Source organism: Lissotriton vulgaris, chromosome 5 (genome assembly GCF_964263255.1).
Source record: "Lissotriton vulgaris chromosome 5, aLisVul1.2, whole genome shotgun sequence".
NCBI classification, from domain to species: Eukaryota; Metazoa; Chordata; class Amphibia; order Caudata; family Salamandridae; genus Lissotriton; species Lissotriton vulgaris.
In genome coordinates, this window is record NC_141693.1 from 599880358 (window position 1) to 599901198 (window position 20841).

Sequence of the window (20841 nt, forward strand, 5' to 3'; positions counted from 1 at the left end):
CCGGAGGGTCCCAAGGCGCTTCGACCGCTGCGAAACCCTTCCTGGCTTCCCTGAGAGATGGTCCCTTAATGGGTATCTCCAGGGTGAGACCAGGCATCCCCGGCGGTCTGGTGGGGCCGTTAGTGAGGATGAGGCAAGCTAATGCCCAGAGTTGCCGAGTGTGATCGCTATCAGAGTGGGCACCGAGGCGAGAGAATTATCGAGTCCGCTGACCCTGGTCCAGAAACCTGCCGCGCCGGGAATCGAACCCTAGTCCCGGGCCGTCCTCTGCTCTCGGGTCTGCCGCCTCTAACCAGTGAGCCACACTACCTCACAAATCAGAAAATGATACACTTTTAGTATGTCTCCTGTGTAGCATAAAACTGACTGAGTTTGGCAGATGGGATATTCCTTCATAACACGACGTATATTCCAGTCCTCTGCATGACACGTAATATAGTGGACAGGACATCCAGCACGTTTGTGACAGAGTATCCCTTATGCCAAATTCTACATTAGGCAGTGAGTTTTACGTTAATTATTTAATTCAAAATAAGATTTTGAGGGTGCATCAAAAGAAGACGATTGGTGACACAGCATGAGAGTGGTTAAACGCTCCTGTAAGCATAGGAGTATCCCACTCATTCCAGCACATGAGGAAGGCAGAAGAGAGAATGTAACTTCTCTACAGCACAAGAGTCAGAGTAAGCTCATGTGCATGTGCACACAAAAACACAAACTTCAAGTGAAAACGGAAAACGTTAAATGTCACAAATGTGGCCTTAGTAATGATCAATGAAATTTAAGAGGACGAGAAAAGTGGCAGCAACACAAATATATAAAAAAAATAAAACTCAAAAATAGTCTAGAAAAGTATAGCAAACAATTTGACTGCTTCTCAGTTTAGTGGTCTTGTGCAGTGCATATCGAAACATCACAGTAAATAGGGAACAAAAGTGCGGACCCTTGTTTGGTTTACGTTCACAAGCACTCTAAATCAGAGTTTGCAACTACAAACAGAAGTTCCCTATGTATTCAACGCGTTTTCAGCATCAGTAAAATTTAACCAACTCCTAAAATGGGACAGCACAAGGATACTGGGATTTGGAGGGCATCCCATATAAACACTGCATCCATACCCTATGAATCAATGGTTTGCAACCACAATTTCAGCTGTGAAACCTTGAAAAGTTGCAGACTTCCAAGTGGAAAGCTAACTCATTCACAAAAGGGAAAAGGGATCTGTTTGGGTTCCTCCCCATTGTGAATGGTGGAAAAAGTTTCTGGCCTAGTGGTCAGTTGTCCAGGGGGTAACTGCCAATTCTCTAAGAAATGTTTCAAAAAAGCTGTTTTAAAAAAGTTTCTTAATTAAAATGCAATCACAGACATGGTAGTATGCTGGCCATTTCAGGACACCCTTCCTGTGATTGAATCCAATCAGAGTGAGTTGGAATTTACAAACTACCTAATGAACATTTCGATATTTACAAACTACCTAATGAACATTAATTATATAGGTCAGATTGAGGCCCACTCTGATTCGGATTTTTACGAACTGATCTATTATTACATGGGTCAGGTCACAACTTCCATACTGTGCCAAACTGTGACCTGCAGAATGCCACATCTGGCCGAGGTTCGATAAGTACTTATGGATACAGTATAATCTTGACACCGTCACTCACCCCCCTCCCTTCCCCCTCCCGCACTATGCTGTTGTGTGCAGTAAATTCAGAGTCTTACCTGTAAGGAAGTGGTTCTTGAAAGAGCTGGAGGCAAATTTGGGCTGGAGAGCCAAAAAACTTAACAATAGTGTTGAAGTTGAGAGATGTTTCTGCCTCTGTCCGAGTCTTCACATGAGCTTGATAAAAGGGGGAGCTGACCTCTGCTCTGAAATCTATTACCAGACCAGACCTGCAAGCAGAAGCAGAAGAATTTTTTTTAAACTTTATATGGCACAAAGGAAAGTGAAAAAGACCCCATTTGCCACCACTAGGAAATGAAAACATATGTATTATTTCATGTCAGTCTTCATTAGGCGGATGCACATCTGGGAATTGTTACTGACATAGTGGTCTCTAAAAATCAAGCTTCACCATTAACACCTTATTTCTTCCTTACAGTCCAGCAAGTTATGCACCCGGTGCTTAATTTGTATATAAACGAATGAATAAATAAATGTAGGAACCCAAAGTTTTTCCTGCCAGCCCATCTCCTTTGTATTCAAAAACTGGGGTTGCTGATTTCAAAGGATTTCACTCCTTCTTTCTTCCTTCAATTTGTGCTTCCAATCTCCTTTTCTCACTTTTGCACTGAGTTTTTCGTTCCTGCTTCCTCTCATTGCCACGGTTTTCCTCTTTCGCTTCCTCCCTTTTCTACTTTTTCGTACTCTCTTGCTCTGGACCTAAGTTTGATGAAGAAACGTAAGAGCCAGTCACAAAGTGTCGCCCATCTGGGTCCAAGTGCACACATACCGCACTTGTTTAGGCATAGTTAACCCAAAACACGTTTTCTAGGCTGCATTTCTGATTAATATACGATACAGCACGCAGAGTATTGTGCTGTAAAGAAAGTCTTAACTCACAGCAAGGTATTGTCCATTGTGCAAGAAAGGTCGGAGGGTCATTTAAGATGACGGCACTGAGCAGTAAAACTCAATTTAAATGGTTACTTAACGGAACTGGCTAACAGTTCTGCTTTGTGTTAAAATGGGCGCCCTGAATGACCCGGCGCCAGCCATCTAGCGCAGTCTTGGGCACAGTGACACTCTCCTGCGTTTGCTTCTGCGTTCTCTGTTGTGACTTTTCTACAGACAAATACGCGTTTTTATTGTGACTCGACTTTGACCTAAAGCAGAGTAGTGCAAATTGTATGTACCCTTTTATACAAGGGAGCACAATACCGTTCTATGCTGCTTCTTAGTGTCCGCCTGTGGGTTCTTATGGCCTGGATGGAAAATTACCAGACATTTGACCTCCGAAATGTTACGAAAATGAGAATTTTGCGAAGATTGCAACAGGGAAGAACGTATGTAAAACTACAAACCTCACAGAAGATGCAGTGAAGCAAGTCGAAGTGAACCCGGCTTCGTTGTAAAGTGTTCTCTCGCCATTCCTTTTTGTAGATTTAGATTAGGTTTAATGGTATACGTTTTAGCATTTATTGATTATGCTCCCATAAGAGTAGCACCTGGACCGAAGAATATCATTAGTACCATCTCATAACGACAGTGGGAAGACACAAAAGCAAGCATCCATTAGTTGCTAACGTAGGCAAGTACTACACACATCATATTTTTAATTCTGCACACCCCAACCAGATTTTACCAACGACCAGGAGGCGCAGCTGAACCTAGAGGGAGGGCGGTTAACCCCCCTCCAAAGGGCCCAATCAGGAAAGATTGGCGTGATCACAAGCATGGCCTAAAAGATTACCGGGTGAAGCAGTCCCCAGCTTTGTCGCCGTAGGAGTGCTCTGGTCAGGAAATTTCATTCAGGCTCACTGCTGCTGTTTCAATGATTCAGGATATTAAAATATTGCTTGAGATTTCCGACAGTGGTGCAGTTAGTAAAAAAGGTACATGGACAACGGGGGTCGGTGGAGCCACCAAATTGCTCAAACACCGCTAAAAGGTTTCGTTGGTCAATGGAGTTTAGGGTGGCTGAGAACCTAAACCTCATCCCATCTGACAGGCTTCCGTATCACACATGATGAGGTCAGGGAGACAGTAATTCAAGAGCTGGGTCACTTGTTTGACCCTCAACGGGCGAGGATAAGTAGAATCAGTGATGAAATATTAGTGGCAATGTTGGCACCAAGACTGGAAATAATCAGAACCATATAATCAGGAGCTTTATTCAAACGTGTTTGGTGGAGTTCTTCCGTTTAGGAAGGGATAGACGGGACAAATGCAAGGTGTGAGCTAGGTTACTTACAATATCTGACAGAATATGGACCAACCTGGCCATCATCAGACAGCACCCTGTGGTCCAGATCACCTGGGTATATTACATTCGGACCACAGGAATCACAATGGGGTACATCAGGGCGCGAGCATAGCATAAATGAACAGTGGCCATGAGCCATTCCAAAGGTAAAATAAAGACTGCCGATTAGGTAGTAGCATTGAGGTGAAGGCACAAACCGGTAACTAGAGCAGGAAGCAGCTGAGCCCAAAAAACACAGGGTGCCTATTGGTCAGCTTAGTTTGAAGTGGCCAATCGGCGGGGGCCCAGGGTGCATCACTTGGTTAAAAAGGGCATGCTCCTCTACCCCCAAGAGTCATGTGTCTTCACCTTAGATTCTTTCCCCAAGGATTACACAGTTGACAGGGTTCATCTGTCTAGCAGACGTTAGATAGCAGTGATCCTTTCAATAGCATGGGGGCGGGGAAGGTGCAGTCGCAGTGGTGAGGAGCATGTGACAAACACCCATTGGGAAGGTAATAATGGGAGCAGGCAGGAGCTAAGCCCGGAAATACGCAGGGTGTCGAAGTCGTCAGCGTGGTTTAAAGCGACCTATTGGCAGGGGGCCCCTGGGTGTGCCACGAGGGCAATAGTGTACCAACTGATGAGGTTAATGAACTGCGCCCGTTTAAACACCATAAAAGGTCTTGGTGTACATAATTTATGGGAAAGAAGGAACCGCGGAGGGCCTGTGAGTTGGTCGTATAGCTGGTGGGGGTGGGTTAAACCATTTTGAATTGAAGGGGAAATCTGTGAGTGTCAATTACATTGCACAAGCCACAGCTACAAATGTCTCTCGGCTTAATCCCCCCCGTAAAAGGACAAAGAGGTGGAGGCAAGAAGGAAGCACCTATAATGACTGTAAAAATCTTAGACCTTGATTATGAGTGCTTGGGAGGGGTCAGTGATAAACACACCCAACAAAATCCAATTTGCCTGGGATCAGAATGTATCCAATGTGATGATTATCACTTATGAAATATTTAGCCCTTTCACAATGAGTCATTGCAGTGTTTTTTCCTACTATAATCGCAATATCTCTGATTATTTGGGCAGGTTTGATCTGCTGACATGCAGCTTGGAAAATTGAGGGGAGCTAACTTTACCACTGTGGGAAAATATGTCGTGTGGTGCAACTTAGAAGCACACATAATTTGGACCACAGCACTAACAGATTTTGTGCAGGGGTTGAAATTGTGATGAGGACCATAGTGATTTTTATATGAAAACTTTCCCATCCAAGTCACAGAAAGTTAATAATGTATTTACGCAATGTGCAATTCCTACAGAATCAGCATATAATACCTAACTTTTTGCCAATCCCCTGTTCGCAACTAGCTTTCGTATCAACTCCCCAGCAAATTGTTCACACAGACGCCTGAAGTTCTGCCAAGCCATGGGTGACCTTATCAGCTTACCTTGATCTTTGGGTAGCTAGTCATTTTACCACTGCTTGAGACCTAAAAATATTGGTGAGCACTTAAAGAAAAATATGGCGCTGAGGTGTGGGGCTACGCTAATTGTCTACCCTTATAAGTAGACGGAAATCAATTGTGTAGACACCTCCTCTCAGTACTCCCTTTTACCTCGCATTTGTCATGTTGAAGTTAGTCTCCCCATTTAGAAAGTGTTATCTATTTGGATTAATCCTCATGCCTATTTAAACAACTTGACCGTTAGAGATTGTTTATCGTGTAAAAAAAGGGCTGAAAATGTCTTAGCGAGCATATGTTAAACACTACTAAAGGGCTAAAAGTGCCTTGGCCCGTATATGTTAAATAGAGCTTAAAAGAGTGGGGATGGGTCTCCCTATTTGAGAACCTGTTCTCAATAGGCAAAGAGGATTAATTACACGTCAAGCATAGGTTTTTAGAAAGAAGGCATTGAATGAGAGAAGATGTGAAACTTAGTTAACCAACTGTGAGGCTTTTTGATACCCTGAAATCTGTTAATGATATGGAGCCCAATTTAATGCATTAGGAGAGGCCCTTATTATTCAAGTTTAATGTTATGTTATGTTATATGGACTTGTACCGAGCACAGATACTCTGAGGAGTGTCCTGGCGCAAGCCTGAATAAGGTCAGAAACAGAGTCGAATAATACAACTAGAACAGAAGAGTTTTCAGCTTTTTATTAAAGATCATAGGGTCTTTGACACCCCTCGATGCCAATGGCAGAGCATTTCATGCCTGCGCTGCCAGCCGGGCAAAAGAGCTCCCGCCATGCCTTTGGCGATTCAATCAAGGAATCTGCGCCAAAAGTTGGGAAGAAGAACGAGCTGTCTCGCCGGAGTATAGAAGGCAAATCTCTTCTGAAAATAAATGGAACCCAGACCATGGAGGGCTTTGTGGGCAATGGATCATATTTTAAATTATATTCGAGCCTCCGCCGGCAGCCAATGCAGAGATCGCAGATGAGAACGCACACTACACTTGCTGGAAAGGCCTAGCAGGAGTCGGGCAGCCGAGTTTTAGATCACCTGCAACTTATTCAAAATATAACCCGGAATGCCAGCGTACAGTACATTAGCGTAATCGAGGCACAAGAGAATTAAAACGCGAACAACATTTTCCTTCGCCGATTTAGGCAGAAGAGGAAGAAACTTCCTCAGAGACTTCAGGATGGTAAAACAAGAGCCCACCAACTTCTTAACCTGCGATGAGAAGGTCAGGTTCTCATTGAACCAGGCCCCGAGATTATTAACAGAGTCACCCTTAAAGCTAGGTAGGGGAGAACCTGGTGGCCATAATTTCTCTCTCTGAAGTCCACAGGGAATGCGCTCGCTGTACAAGAGGATCTCTGATTTCTCCTCATTGCAGCTGTTACAATCCAACATCTCCTATTCTTACTTTATGGCAACACCATAGCTCTAGTGTCTGTGTTTGTCCTCGAGGTGGTATCTCGGATCCGTCTTTCTTGCAACTTATCTTTTTGAAGAACAAATTGTATAGACTTTTATAAAAAATAAAAAATAAACATACATTTACTAAATGCAGACCTGCATTATGTTTTGTTCAACTGTTGAACTATTAGGAGATCTTTTATAGGGAAGGATATTTTTTTAAATCAACTGCACATTGTCATAATTCTATGCTTTTTCAATTCTATGTCAGACCACGGAGGCTCAGATTATGCTTCTCTTCACTTTACTGGCAAAACAACAGCCAATGAAAACTTTAAGCATAGCATAACCCTGAAGGACAACCCCCTCTTCAGTATGCACCAATCATATAACACAAACTGTTATAAATGTCTCCACAATAACGATAACTTCCTCTTTCTTTGCTGTTGCAGCAGCAAGATAAGTACATTTCATTTCTCAATCTTGGGGAATTTGGGGGTATCTTTATCTGAATTGATATCACTGTATTTATTTCTAGCACTGTTAGCACGTTTGTCAGCAGGCGCGCGCGTTGGCGCAACTTTCTTTGCCGATTTTGTTGTTTATAAATCGCGGGGTTAACTCGGATTTAAGTATCCTTTTGTCTCAGGCTCCCGTTGTGGGTGGTGTTTGCCGCTTTTTAGTGCTCCGGCGCCTTGTGGGCTCAATCCGGCACACTTGGGGAACAGTCCTATTTTTATGCCCATGCTCCGCACATGCGCGATAAGCCGATGCGAGTACATTTACCAATCAGCTCTTCGCGCATCAGCTGGAGTGGGCTGCGAGATCCCCGGTCCCTTTGAACGCCGACCGGAGCGTTTACGGATCTGGGCTCTGCCCTAGGGGAGAATAGGGGTGGCTCCCTCCACTTCAAGTATATATTTCACTGAAAGTTTTGGCACATAGCTGTTAGTTGGCTTACTGTACTGCTTTAGACACAGTTTAGTGTTGTGCTTTAGGATCAGTTTCAAGATGCCTGCATTTATAAGAAAACTCCAGGGTTTCCCCCCCTAAAGCTTCTTCAGACCTCATGTAGCAAGATGGCGTACTACACCGAAGAGGAAGATCGGGGGGTGGAATTTAATGAATATGCTGATTATGAGGAACCCGAAGGGCACCTTATGGAGGAGCAGTTGGTTGAGGCCCTGTTACCCACGTCCATGGCTCAGTAAACAGGGTGCTAATTAAGGCCTTACAACCATTTACCAAGCCACTGAAGAACTATGGCAAGAGAAAGTTTGGTGCTTCGCAAGGAGAATCCTCAGGTCATACCTCAGTGGAGGTCCTTGCTCGGATAGCCCGTAATGTTATGAATGACCATGGCTATATGGGGTCCCTCAAGTCTAATAAAGCGGCGACGACGCAAACGGGGGACTCAGAGGAATCTTCTCCTACCACACCTGACACATCGGATTTGGATAGGGAATCGCAGGCCTCACGACCGGTGACGAAATGGAAACGTAAGTCCCACCATGTGGAAAATAAACCGGTCAATAAAAACCTTTTGTTCTACCCCAGAAACATTATACAATTGAGGACACTGAGTGGCTTCCCTGTGTCGAGGTGGCACATTATGTACAAGAAAATCTCCGGAGAGGTTTTGAAAACTAAGTCAGGGCTACCTTGCGCTCTGAATGTCCCAGACCATCTTTATTGGGAAAAGTGGCAGACATTCCGGAAATTGACCCAAACATGGCCACTTTTATGAAAAAGTTTGCCAAAGACCCCAAAAAGGGACTCGACCAGGCTTGGAGGGGCTGTCAGGATAAACTCCTTGACGTAACCGGTCCCCTGACAAAGATCTTAGATGCCGAGGTCATGGCCAAAGACTCCAAAGCTACATTGGACCCCACAGAGGTTCTGGAGTGGGCACAACGAGCTATGTGTTTCTTAAGGAACGCAAATTGTGCTCTTTCGGCGGAACGGAGAAGGTCTTTCCTTATGCGCATTGATCCTCAACTTGCGGAGATGACGAAAACAGGACCAGGCACGCTGGCCAATGGCATGCTTTTTAGGGACAAATTTGTGAAAGAAATGGGGAAATATGTGAACCCATTCTCCGCCCTGGATAAGGCTCAGGCGAACATCAAGAAAGTATTCCCTACTGGCCTTTTTAACAGGGCCGGACGCTTCAGGGGTCGAGCGACATACCGAGGATTCAATCAGACCTCTCGAGGCTTCATGCAACGTGGCAGAGGTGGTGCACAGCGCTCAAAATTCTACCCTACCCGCAATCGCGGGGACAGAGGGAGACAGCACAGAGGTTGCAGAGGACAGAATAATTCTTCCGGAGATACCTCTTACTCAGGTAAAGTTAATGCATGCTGGGGACACCAAGGTGGGAGATCGGATTTCTTTGTTCCACCACAGGTGGGAGACTCACACTATTTCCTTGGATCCTTCAAACAGTATCAGGGTTTTAGATAGAATTCAATGCCTTACCCCAGCAAGTTCATATTCCGCCTCCACTACATTTTTCCCGAGCAGAGATGTCTTTTATGGACGACGAGGTTCAGTTACTGCTGAAAAAGGGGCTGTCGTGCAAACTACTCCTCATCCGTTGGGTTTCGTAAGTACAATCTTTCTACTGCCCAAAAAGGACAAAGTATTCAGGCTAGTGCTCAATCTGAGGGAATTCAACTCCTGAGTAGTGTATCGCCATTTAAAATGGAAGGCATTCACGTGTTAAGAGACATCCTTTTGGAAAGGGATTGGATGGTGCGTCTGGATCTTTAAGGCGCATACCTGGCAGTGCCAATGTTTCCGCCTCATCGGAGGTTTCTGCAGTACCAGTGGAGAGACCAGCAGTTAAAATTTTCAGCCACGCCCTTTGGTCTCTTCTCCCCCCCTTGGTGTTTCACCAAGTTACTAAAACCCGTACTCTAGAACCTGAGAGAACGGGGTGAGACTTCTAACTTGTTTAGACGATATTCAGATTATGGCACAGAATATGGACACAGTTCTTCTGCATCTGAACTGGACGGTCCAACTCTTACAAGAATTGGGCTTCGTCATCAATGCACAGCAATCTATTCTGATTCCGACACAATCGTTGGAATTCCTGGGTTTTCAGGTAGACTTGATTACAGCTCAACTACTATTGCCACTGAGAAAGAGAGTAGCTATCAAGAAGGAGTTAAGGAGAGCACTTGCCTCTCCGAATATATCTTTGAGGACGCTGGCCAGGTTGATGGGCCTTCTTGCCAATTCAAGCAAATTTCACGGGACCCTTACATTACAGGGCACTTTCAACGTTTGAAGATTCTACATTTACGCACAGGTCTGAGTTATGCAGAACAGATTTTGATCTCCAGAGAGGCCTGGACCGAGATGAATTGGTGGCTGGAGCACATGGATGCATGAAAGGGCAAGGCCATTTTCGCAGCTAGTCATAGAATCCGATGCCAGCAGATGGGGCTGGGGAGCCCGATTCGGCTCGGTGGAGACTGTGGGTCGGTGGTCCCAGGAGGAACTGAAACTCCATATCAACTGTCTAGAACTTCTTGCAGGATGGTTTTTGATTCGGACACTCTCACTGCAACTGGCGAGTTGCTGTATTCTACTGCGAATGGACAATGTGTCAGCAGTAAGGTACATCAATCGTCTGGGGGGTACGAGGTCTCGTCTTCTGGTATAGATAGCCAAAGACTTTTGGCATTATTGTCTGGCCCATCATGTACAGGTGACGGCGGAATACATCACAGGTTATTCCAATGTGGTAGTTGACTGGAACTCCCGATTCCTGTGGGATGCCAGCGATTGGAGACTGCATCCCTCAGTATTCAAACAACTGAATCACAAATGGGGTCCATGTTTAGTGAATCTATTTGCGTCCAGACTCAACACACAACTACCTCAGTTTTACAGTTGGTGACCAGATCCTCTGGCGATCAGCTCAGACACATTTTTTCAATCAAGGACGATGGGCATTCTATATGCCTTTCAACCTTACGTCATGATTCCAAGGATATTGGCACAGGTGCGACGACAGAAGGCGAAGGTGATACTAGTCTCACCATGTTGGAAAGCGCAGGCCTGGTTCCCGGTGACTCTAACCTTGTTGTGTGCACTTCCACTGCGACTGCGGTCATTTCCAGAGATTCTGGAGGACGCTCTGGGATTACCTCATCCGTTGGTGATGTATGGTCAATTGTCCCTCCTGGCGTGGAGACTTTCAAGCGATGGTGGCAAGTGCCTGGAATTTCACAGGAGGCTTTGTTTTTCTCATCATAAGCATGGGCGCCCGCAATCCACAAACAATATTAATAAGCCTGGCGTAGATGGGTTAGTTGGCGTTCTGAACGGCAAGGAGATCCCTTGGGATCCGGTGCCCATTTGATAGTTAATTTTCTTTCAGAACTTGTGGTGTCGGGCCTGGCATATCGGACAGTTAACAACTTTCGTTCAACTATTTCAGCAGGTCATCCACATGTGGATGGTAAACCAGTGGGGAAACACCCCCTGGTGTGTAAAGTGGTGAGAGGCATCCATTTGGTTAACCCTCGACACCCAAGTATTCTGTTTTGTGGGATATTAACGTAGTGTTACGTTTCCTTAAGACTTGGCCAGCTAATGAGGGGTTATGGCGTAAGCAACTGTCATCGAAGCTTACGATGTTATGTCTGGTATCTATCCTGCAGTCGTGTCTTGGACGTTCGTGCTTTGGATATAGCAGGTAGAGTATTTATTCCCGCTAGAGTTTTGTTCACTATCTCAAAGAGGACAAAGACACATTCTAGATGTATTTCATATCCTGCTTTTCCTCATCATAGCAAGTTATGTGTGGTACAATGTTCAAAATGTTATGAGGATTGCACTAGAGAATTCAGGAATGATGTTGCAAGGCAATTGTTCATTTCACTACAGAGACTTTGTCGCCCAGTCACTGCAGCAACTTTAGCCAGGTGGGTTACTTGGCTTTTACGGCTAGCAGGTGTTGATACTTCAATGTTTGGAGCGCATTCTGTTAGAGGAGCGATGGCTTACAAGACCTTTTATACTGGCTCCCATTTACAAGATATTATGACTGCGGCAGATTAATCCTCTGACTCTACGTTTAAAATTTTTTATCAGAAACCTATGGTGGATGTGCCCTCAAGGGTTCTGGAACAACTTTAAACTAGCATAATCTGAGCCTCTGTGGACTGACATAGAATAAAGAAAATTCTAGCTGACGCGATAAGAATTTTAAAATCTATTAAGGACACAGAAGAAAGGATTATCCCGCCCAGGTAATTGGATGATGACACTATAAGTGATAGATTAATTATCGCAAGATTGGTAAAAAGTTCATGTACTGTTCATGATGATGACTTGGTTTTTCTTCCCACCCGTTTGTTGTTATTGGAAGTATGTTCATTGTGACTATTGAATAACATGTTTGTTATGGACAACATTGAGGTTATGAATGGCGTATTACAAATACTATTCTCTTTGCAGGAGAACAAGGCAAACATACTTGAAGGATCATGATGAAGTTCACTGGAAGTCTCGGATATGGAGTAAACTGAATTGGGGATGTTTATCAACTTGGTTGAGATTGACAGGAAGAGTTCCTGTGTTGAAGTTGGCTTGGAGTCGATGATGGAATCGGCAGAGTTCAGAGTTTGTCAGTTAAGTTATGGATTGTGTTGAAAGGTCTTTGGAGACATTTATAACAGTGTGTGTTATATGATTGGTGCACACTGAGGAGGGGGTTGTCCTTCCGAGTTATGCTATGTTTTCATTGGCTGCTGTTTTGACAGTAAAGTAAAGAGAAGCATAATCCTCGCCTTCGTGTCCCTAATAGAATTGAAAATTCTTGTTGAGTCAGCTAGAACAATTTTTATTCACTTTAATTGGACTATTCTTTATGCACTGTTATGAATGCCTTTGACTTTTGAATAAAGTTACTGAACTAAAAGAAACTAAACTGTGCAATTTTGGGTTGGAGCAAATCTAATACGAGTAGAAAACTATTGTAGTGTAGCTGCCTGTAGGAAAGCGAGAAATGTTCTACTCACCACTATGCATCCCAACTCAAATATGAATATTTGCCTACCTAGGGCGAGACAAACTGGAGGTGTGCACAACTGTAATGATAAAGGAGGCCTGTCACACTAATTATTTTAACTAGAAGATCTCGAGTAGAACCCTAGAATCCTGGGAGCTCCACTGAAGACAGAAGAGACAGCATAGAGGAAGAGTGTCCACAATAGCTAGTATAACCTTCTGCTCCAACGTTCCAAGACTGTTTTTTCTGTTTCTCCCTGCCTAATTTAGAACCCTCTATCCTCAGTAGGAAAAATATTCTGATGGCACGATAGCTAGTGATCAATTTGTAAAAGAAGAAGTGCAGGGGTCTAAAATTTTACTCAAAACCCCACGGCCGGCGCTATCAAATGCTGGAATGACGAACACCAAGGCTGTGAAGTCTTGAGTCCACCTCATGCCTCTTTCATCCACCACCAGACCCCACTTGCCCCTTTATTCCATCTTTTCATCCCTGCTTGATTCCTCTCCTACCATTACTCGTCTTTATCTTCCTGTTTCTTTCCTCCTTTTGTGAGGAGAAATAAGTACTGGTCTCGAAACAGAAGAACTAGTAGTCCCTACCTGCAATCACTGGCTCAAATTAACACAGTGGTGCTTCTGAGGAGGGATACCCCTCGTTAAAGGCAATCTTCCTCGGTATAGACCCTGTTCCTAAGCTTGAGCCTATAGCTGAAGCAGAAGACGTTCAGCAGCCACTATAGCCCTTAGGGATGGTGTACAATACAATATCAGATGCATTTATAACGTTTTTCCACGTGTCAAGATCATATGCAGTCAGTCTCTTAAACATGCACATTTGAAATTGCCCTTGAGTGACATACTTGGTTTTGATGCTTGTTCTGGAATCTTGGTCCCACAAACTGACATCGACGTTTGCAAAAATTTCCAACCCAAGTCCACCTTGAAATTCTGCTGTTGCTTGTATTCCAGACTGCAATTGAATCCCCTGCCAACAACAAATAAAGTGAAAATGCAATTCACAGTTAGAAAAAAAATCTGCTTTGTATTGGGTGTTAGTGCATACAAATTATGATACAACATATAAATACATTATTTTGCATTTATACTTTGTGTTTTTTCTTATGGCACTGGCCAGGTTCTGGATGACAAATCAATAAACAGTAACTTACAGTAGTGGTGTCCACGCAGGCAATCAAATAGCCAAAGGAGAAAATTATTTTATACAGGTATGTGCGGCAAAAAAAAAAAACTGTGACAAAATGGTGTCAAAAGAATAATAACATGTTAGAAGGATAGAAACAAGGCAGCAACGCAGAGTGTGTAGACAAAAGATTGAGGAAGGGGCAGGGTAATAACCTTTGTGGACACTTTTTAGCTTGTTAAAGTGGTGAAATTCATAACTGTGTAACAGGTGTTGGTAACAGATGAACTTTGGAGGCATTTTTTGAAGTGTTTATTCAGATGTACATAAATTTGGATAGTCAGAGGATGAGTGTCTTAGAGAGCCTCTCTCTTCATTAATTCTGGACTTTATTACAAGGGGCCTCATTTATGAGGCTGTGCGTCACTTTTACGCTGCTGGTGCGTCACTTTTTGTGACGCACCAGTGGCGTAAAAAATGCGCCTTGTTGCGCCATATTTACAAAGTGACGCATCTAGGTAGATGCGTCACTTTGTAAACCCCTGCACCCTATTATACCTGCACCAGGTATAATGTATGCAAGGGGGCTGTATTGACCCAAGGAAGGGTCGTAGAAGTGGCGCAGTGAAATCTATGAGATTTCACTGCACCACTTTTAGGATGCTGTTGCGTCAAAATCTTGCGCCTGCCTCACAGGAGGTGTAAGACTGACGCAGGCCCTTTCACATGGGGCCTGCCCCATGTGAAAGGATACATTGCTGGAGTCACTTTTGTGACACACTCCAGCAATGCGCCACTTTGGCGCCATACAGATACGTCAGAAATACTGGCGTATCTGTAACTCCTTGCGACATGATGCGTCATATTATAAATATGACGCGTCAGGAATGTCGCAAGGAGTGCGCACTTACAGGGAAGCATCACTGCTTTCATGCAGTGATGCGTCATTTCTCATGAATGAGGCCCAAGGAGTTTAAGAACGTGGAATCTCGAAAAATAACATGATTTCTTAAAAGGATCATAGACTTGAAAACTCTAGATACCAATTTCGGTCTAAAATTCATTCTGGAATAACAGGTATTTCTACAGTGAGGACCATAAACGATAAAATATTTTCTGGTTTGTTAGCATGACAGAGATATAAATGCAAAACACAAATATAGACGACAGAATAACCATTCAGCTAACCAAGTATCATATTTAATCGTATGGCACCAGAAAACGTGCGAACCCCTTCAATACACTCTATACCAAAGAGAAACTAATCATAGTTGGTTTTGGGATATGAGTAAGACAGACAGAAATGCTTTTTGGGAATAAACTATATTTGGTTTGGAACTAGGTCTTAAAAATGAATAACAATTATCATCTATAGACATTTATAACCTCTTGTTTTGCGGTTCAATGTTATTAATGAAAACTCTGCTTGGTGCACGAAACTGATGTTTCTAAAACATATGCGGGCCTAATCAAATTAATGCCTGTTATTTGGAGACCAACGGGGGCATCACCAGAGAACCTTGCCTAAGCCCTGTAAGCCCAGACACCACGCTCACCTGCCTGCTCTCCCCCGCCGCCGCACCAGCAACCGCGGCCGCCGAGAGGGGGGAGCACCAGACCAACAGGGACTACATCCCCCAGGATCCCTTGCTGGGACTCGGGGGACGCCGCCTGCGCGGCGCGGCAAAGTAATGCTGCAGGCGGCGTCCCCCGAGTCCCAGCAAGGGATCCTGGTGTATGTAGTCCCTGTTGGTCTGGTGCTCCCCCCTCTCGGCGGCCGCGGTTGCTGGTGGGGCGGCGGGGGAGAGCAGGCAGGTGAGCGCGGTGTCCGGGCTTGCAGGGCTTAGGCAAGGTCCTCTGGTGATGCCCCCGTTGGTTTTGGTCTCCCGCTCCTCTGCAGGAGCGTTGCGGCTTTATGCGCCTCAGGGCGCGGCAAAGTAATGCTGCAGGCGGCATCCCCCGAGTCCCAGCAAGGGATCCTGGGGGATGTAGTCCCTGTTGGGCTGGTGCTCCCCCCTCTCGGCGGCCGCGGTTGCTGGTGCGGCGGCGGGGGAGAGCAGGCAGGTGAGCGCGGTGTCCGGGCTTACAGGGCTTAGGCAAGGTCCTCTGGTGATGCCCCCGTTGGTTTTGGTCTCCCGCTCCTCTGCAGGAGCGTTGCGGCTTTATGCGCCTCCGGGCACAGCAAAGTAATGCTGCAGGCGGCGTTACTTTGCCGTGCCCGGAGGCGCATAAAGCCGCGACGCTCCTCCCGCGTCGCGGGACGTGCGTGGGCGACGCCGGGCTGAGCCCGGGCAGAGGGCGGGCCGTCTGTGGCCGTCAGAGGCCGGAGGAGGACGGGGCGGGCGCACCCCTCTAACATCTTGATCTAAGGTACATTATCCACCCTTGACCACCTTATCTTGCAGATGAACTGTGGAATATTGACACTATTGTATTGTTTCGTATATGCGCTGGGAGCGCCAGTATATTGTCTTATACTTTATTGTATTGAGCTGCTTTTTCTCTGCTTTGTGTGCGGCTCATTGCATCTTTGGCATTAACAAATGAATGAATGAATGAAAATTGCACTTGTATAGCGCTAAACTACCCGGAGGCCTCGCAGCGCTTGTGACTGATTGCTTAGTGCGAGCTCAAGGTAGTTCAGCAGGTTTTGACATACAGGTGCGTTTTCAGGGCTTTCCTGAAGGACATGTGGTTACTGTTACCTGCCAGAATAGAATGGCTATCTGACTGTATTCTGGGGCTGGGTTATTGCACCAATATCTAACTCTAACATGTCTCCAAGGGGTAGCCGCAGTAGAACTGCAGCCGGGGGAGGTTCAGTGACTGGCCCCATAGACAACTTTATAATTAGGGCCAATGATGCCATAGACCAGGGTATTTTACTTCTGGAACGCAGGGTCTTACAAGACCTAGTTCAAGCTAAACGCTCATCCCTTGGACTTATCGCATCTGCCCCCACACCCAACCAGGCTTCGCTCAGCAATATCGGACCCCTAATTGACGTTTGCGCAGATATACACACTATTCCAAATGAGGTTAACTTAACCGTAAAGGAAAGCGGCCACGATGCCATGATGCTTCGACTTTGCACTTCATAACAATAAGTTGGACCCATAATACTCCGGCTAAGAAAATATTACCTCATCAAAGAAAGTACGAAAAAATCTCTTTGAATTACGGGACAACCGACTATTGTTTACAAGATACTTGTCTCAACACTTGCATAACTACGCTGAGAAAGGAATTTACATACAATTCCCTTAGAGGAAGCATCAGACTAGACAGGAAAACAGTGACTAATCGGCCCTGAAGAAGTCTGTTTGGACGAAACGCGTAGGCACTGGCTACAACATTGCTTTTATGAAGAAAACATTTTGAACAGAATAAAAAGACTACTCAACTATTGAAGACTCCCTAACTTACTTGGATGAAATATTTGGAATGTTGTAACTATATGGTGTTATATGCTGTTTAACCATAATAATTTTTCGTTAGTTACTAGAACGATAAAGAAATAGATCGTTTCCATACATTTGTAGAGTGCTGGACATTGTGTGAAATTGTGTTGTTTGAGACTTTTTAGTCTCAGGGAGACCTAGGGGTCTGGATCTCCTGTCCTTAGCACCTAAAACTCTCAGATATCTAAGTGACACTAGTGGATAGGTGCAATATCTCACAGCCTCAAACCCCTGTGCTCTGTGTGTTTTGTACTATTCCAAATGAGGTTAACTTATCTGCCTCAATACCATTGATAGACTCTGATACAGATATAAGCATGGACTTGGAGAAAACCCCTGATCTGAATATTAATCCTACCCCAGAAGTAACATCAGCAGATAGCACAAGGCAATTAAGAGGTAGACGGGAGGGTGCTATCCAGAAACAAATACCACATGCACCAAAGTCCTGAATTTCAAAGGTTAGGAAACAAGGGTTGACCAAAAGAAAGACTAGGAAAGGTGCCAACTCTTGCCTAAATACAAGTAGGACAAAGGAGACTATCGAGGAAGAAGATAGCGAGGAGCGTCAAGGGGGGATGCAAGATAAGGATGGCAAATTTGATGCCTATACTGCAAATGATCACATGCTAGAAAGACTGGGTGAGCTACTTAGCATTTATTTGTCCCCTATAGAAAGTAGGCTCACCCGCATAGAAAAGCAACTAGCTGAACTAAGTATTCCCATTAAGAACTTATCTAGAGAAGGCGCCCCTATTCGTGCATCAATCAAATTAAGCTCTACTAAGCCTGCCGGCATTAAACCAAGTAATCCCCAAGCGCCTACCACAAACACAGTGCATAAGCCTCCGCAGGTTCCAGCTAAAGGGACCACTACTGACCAGTTAGCACCGAACCCCAATATCATTAAAGTAGCCTCAGAATCAAGGAAGGATCAAAATACTAAACAGTCGAAGGGGATTTCTATGACCCAACCACATAACCCTCCGAATAGTTTACCCATGGCCCAACCTCCCCAAAAAACCACAAGTCCGGTTCCCTCACGTATTAACTTACCACCTGAGTGTGGGGCATACGTGTTGGTCCTAGTTAACGTTTCGAAATTAAGGAAGGACCAAGAAGAAACCCCTACATCCCTTAAAAACAAAACCCTACACTGGTTGATTGCAAACTGCAATTTTCCTATAGAAGGGGCAAGGGAGATCAACCACACTCAAAGAGCGGGCTGGATAGGCCCACTGAGGAAAAAGTTTGAGGGAGACTGTGTAACAATAAGTTTCAAAAATCCCCAATGGGCGGAGAAAACACTTGCTAGTGCTCCATTACCCTCACCATGGGAATTCACTACTACTCTCCTTCCACTAGGCTATTTTTATAGACACTTGATATCTCCCAAACAAAATATGATAAATAATTTTGCCATCCAAAAGCAGGATTTGAACTTTGGAGCTAGGGTCAAATCACCGCTTTTTTCTCAAAATCAAGATTTTAATTACCCAAACGGACATACATTGTGACATCAGGCCCCAATTGCAGTACCTCTTCATTATCCTATGCATTATCCGCAATTCCCAACAATGCCCCAGCACGACTATAGAGAAAGGCCTTACCCAGTTATTACCCCAAATCTATTCAAACCAATAACTGAAGCTAGGCCATTCTTTAACATCCCTACTCACAATCGGTTCGAATACTTCTCTAACTTAGATGAGCAGGACTGACTGGACAAAATGGCTAAAAGTAATACCATTAGCCAAGTTATAAATAACAGCCCTGTGGACCAGCCAGTACTAACTGAAGAACGTCCGGTCCCGAACACTCCTGCAAACAACATGACCACCAACAGTACATTATCTGTTGCTGTTAACATCATCGAGAATAAAACGGGGAGTATCGGGAGTAAGCCTAGTAAGTGTCGCAGTACCCATGGCCTATCAATTCTCAGCTGGAATGTGGCAGGACTGGAATCTAAGCTTCTGGACCCCGCATGGGCCAAGATAATTGACGACATTGATATTCTCATGTTTTAAGAAACGTGGGCTGTAGGGAATTTATACATTGAGGGCTATCACTGCTTCAGCATAACATCACCCAAACCTAGTTTTGGTAGAGCAGTGGGTGGTTTGTTCATCGGGATTAAGATCCTGACAGGTGGTTGAATTAGAGACCTGCATAGCGATAACCCAAATCCTAGAATTTAAGTTAAAGTCAAAGACCACGATTTATTTAATCAATTTTTACAATAATGATTTTTATCATGTACCGAATAAGAACTTCTTGGCATTATCAAAAGCCTTAAGTAAATTGGAATGTTTTTTATTATCAGACACAGAATCAGGGATTCTAATAGGGGGTGATTTCAATGCTAAATTAATAAAGAGAAATGGGTTTGAGAACGGGACTTACCAAGATCAAGCCGAACGCAGGGGTACTGAATTATCTAATATATTAACTGAATTCGACCTTGCTGACGCTATGAGAGTAGGGTATAGCCCCAGTTCCCCTTCCGCCCCAACGTTTATAAGTAGGGATAGCAGCTCCATTATTGATTATATATTCATGTCACCTCTGCTAACAGATTGTATAGTAAAAACTTCTGTGGTGGTGACAGCTTTCAGTGACCATAATCCACTAATTGTAATTTTGAATCTCGCACCGAGCCCAATTTTTATGAATTTAAATGGTGCAAGGGACATTACACCATCAATTGATGGTCTACGATTAAAATGGAGGGGAGTGGACTGTGGGGCAATTCTAGATAAAGTACAAACGTCACACCCGCAGCTGATTGAGTCTTGTATGTCCCCAAGCAGTAACTACGACAAGATAATCACTGATTTTGAAGTACTCTGCTCCTCCATAAAAACTTTCTTGTCAGTCCCACTACCCAAGGAAGGTAAAGAGCCAAGGTGGTTCGATTCAGCCTGTTCCTTGGCAAACAGGGAGCTAAGAAAGGCACTTTCTGCTAAACCTAGGTGCAAAGTGACCGTTCAAGCAGCCAGGAAACATTACAAAGTTAAAATATCTGAAAAGAAAGGCTAATCTGCTATCTGAACAGTGGCAATTATTGGTGACTAGTGCAAATTTGGGTGGTAGCGGCCCTTTCTGGGCCGCCGTTAGAAAAACGAGAGAAATGGGCAAGAAGCTTAACCAAATCAGTTGTAATATTACAAGTGATGCATGGGAGACTAATTTCTCAAAAATGTATGCAGCCCCACCTGAGGAACACCGTATTTCTAATTCAGGACAATTGCGTGGTTTACAGATCGAAGCTCATGAAGTCAAAATAGCCATAAAAGAGAGTCTGGGAAACAAGGCGCCCGGGCCCGATGGCCTTCCAATAGATATTATCAAGCATAACGCTGACTTATGGACACCTATACTTCTCAATGTCTTTAACAGCCTACCATCAGCAGCTA

The 20841-nt window shown here is 44.5% G+C and overlaps 1 protein-coding gene across 5 annotated transcripts in view; it reads right to left on the reverse strand.

The window, feature by feature from the left end:
- The window catches only part of LOC147711306 (microsomal triglyceride transfer protein-like), a 370310-nt gene that overhangs the window by 42775 nt on the left and 306694 nt on the right, over nucleotides 1-20841 (reverse strand). For all 5 annotated transcript variants that reach the window (XM_086922044.1, XM_086922041.1, XM_086922045.1 and 2 more), the window contains 2 exons: nucleotides 13681-13805; nucleotides 1723-1893 (listed from right to left, as the gene is read on the reverse strand). In XM_086922044.1, coding sequence (XP_086778170.1) covers nucleotides 1723-1893; nucleotides 13681-13805 — 296 coding nt within the window. The remainder of the gene's footprint in view (nucleotides 1-1722; nucleotides 1894-13680; nucleotides 13806-20841) is intronic.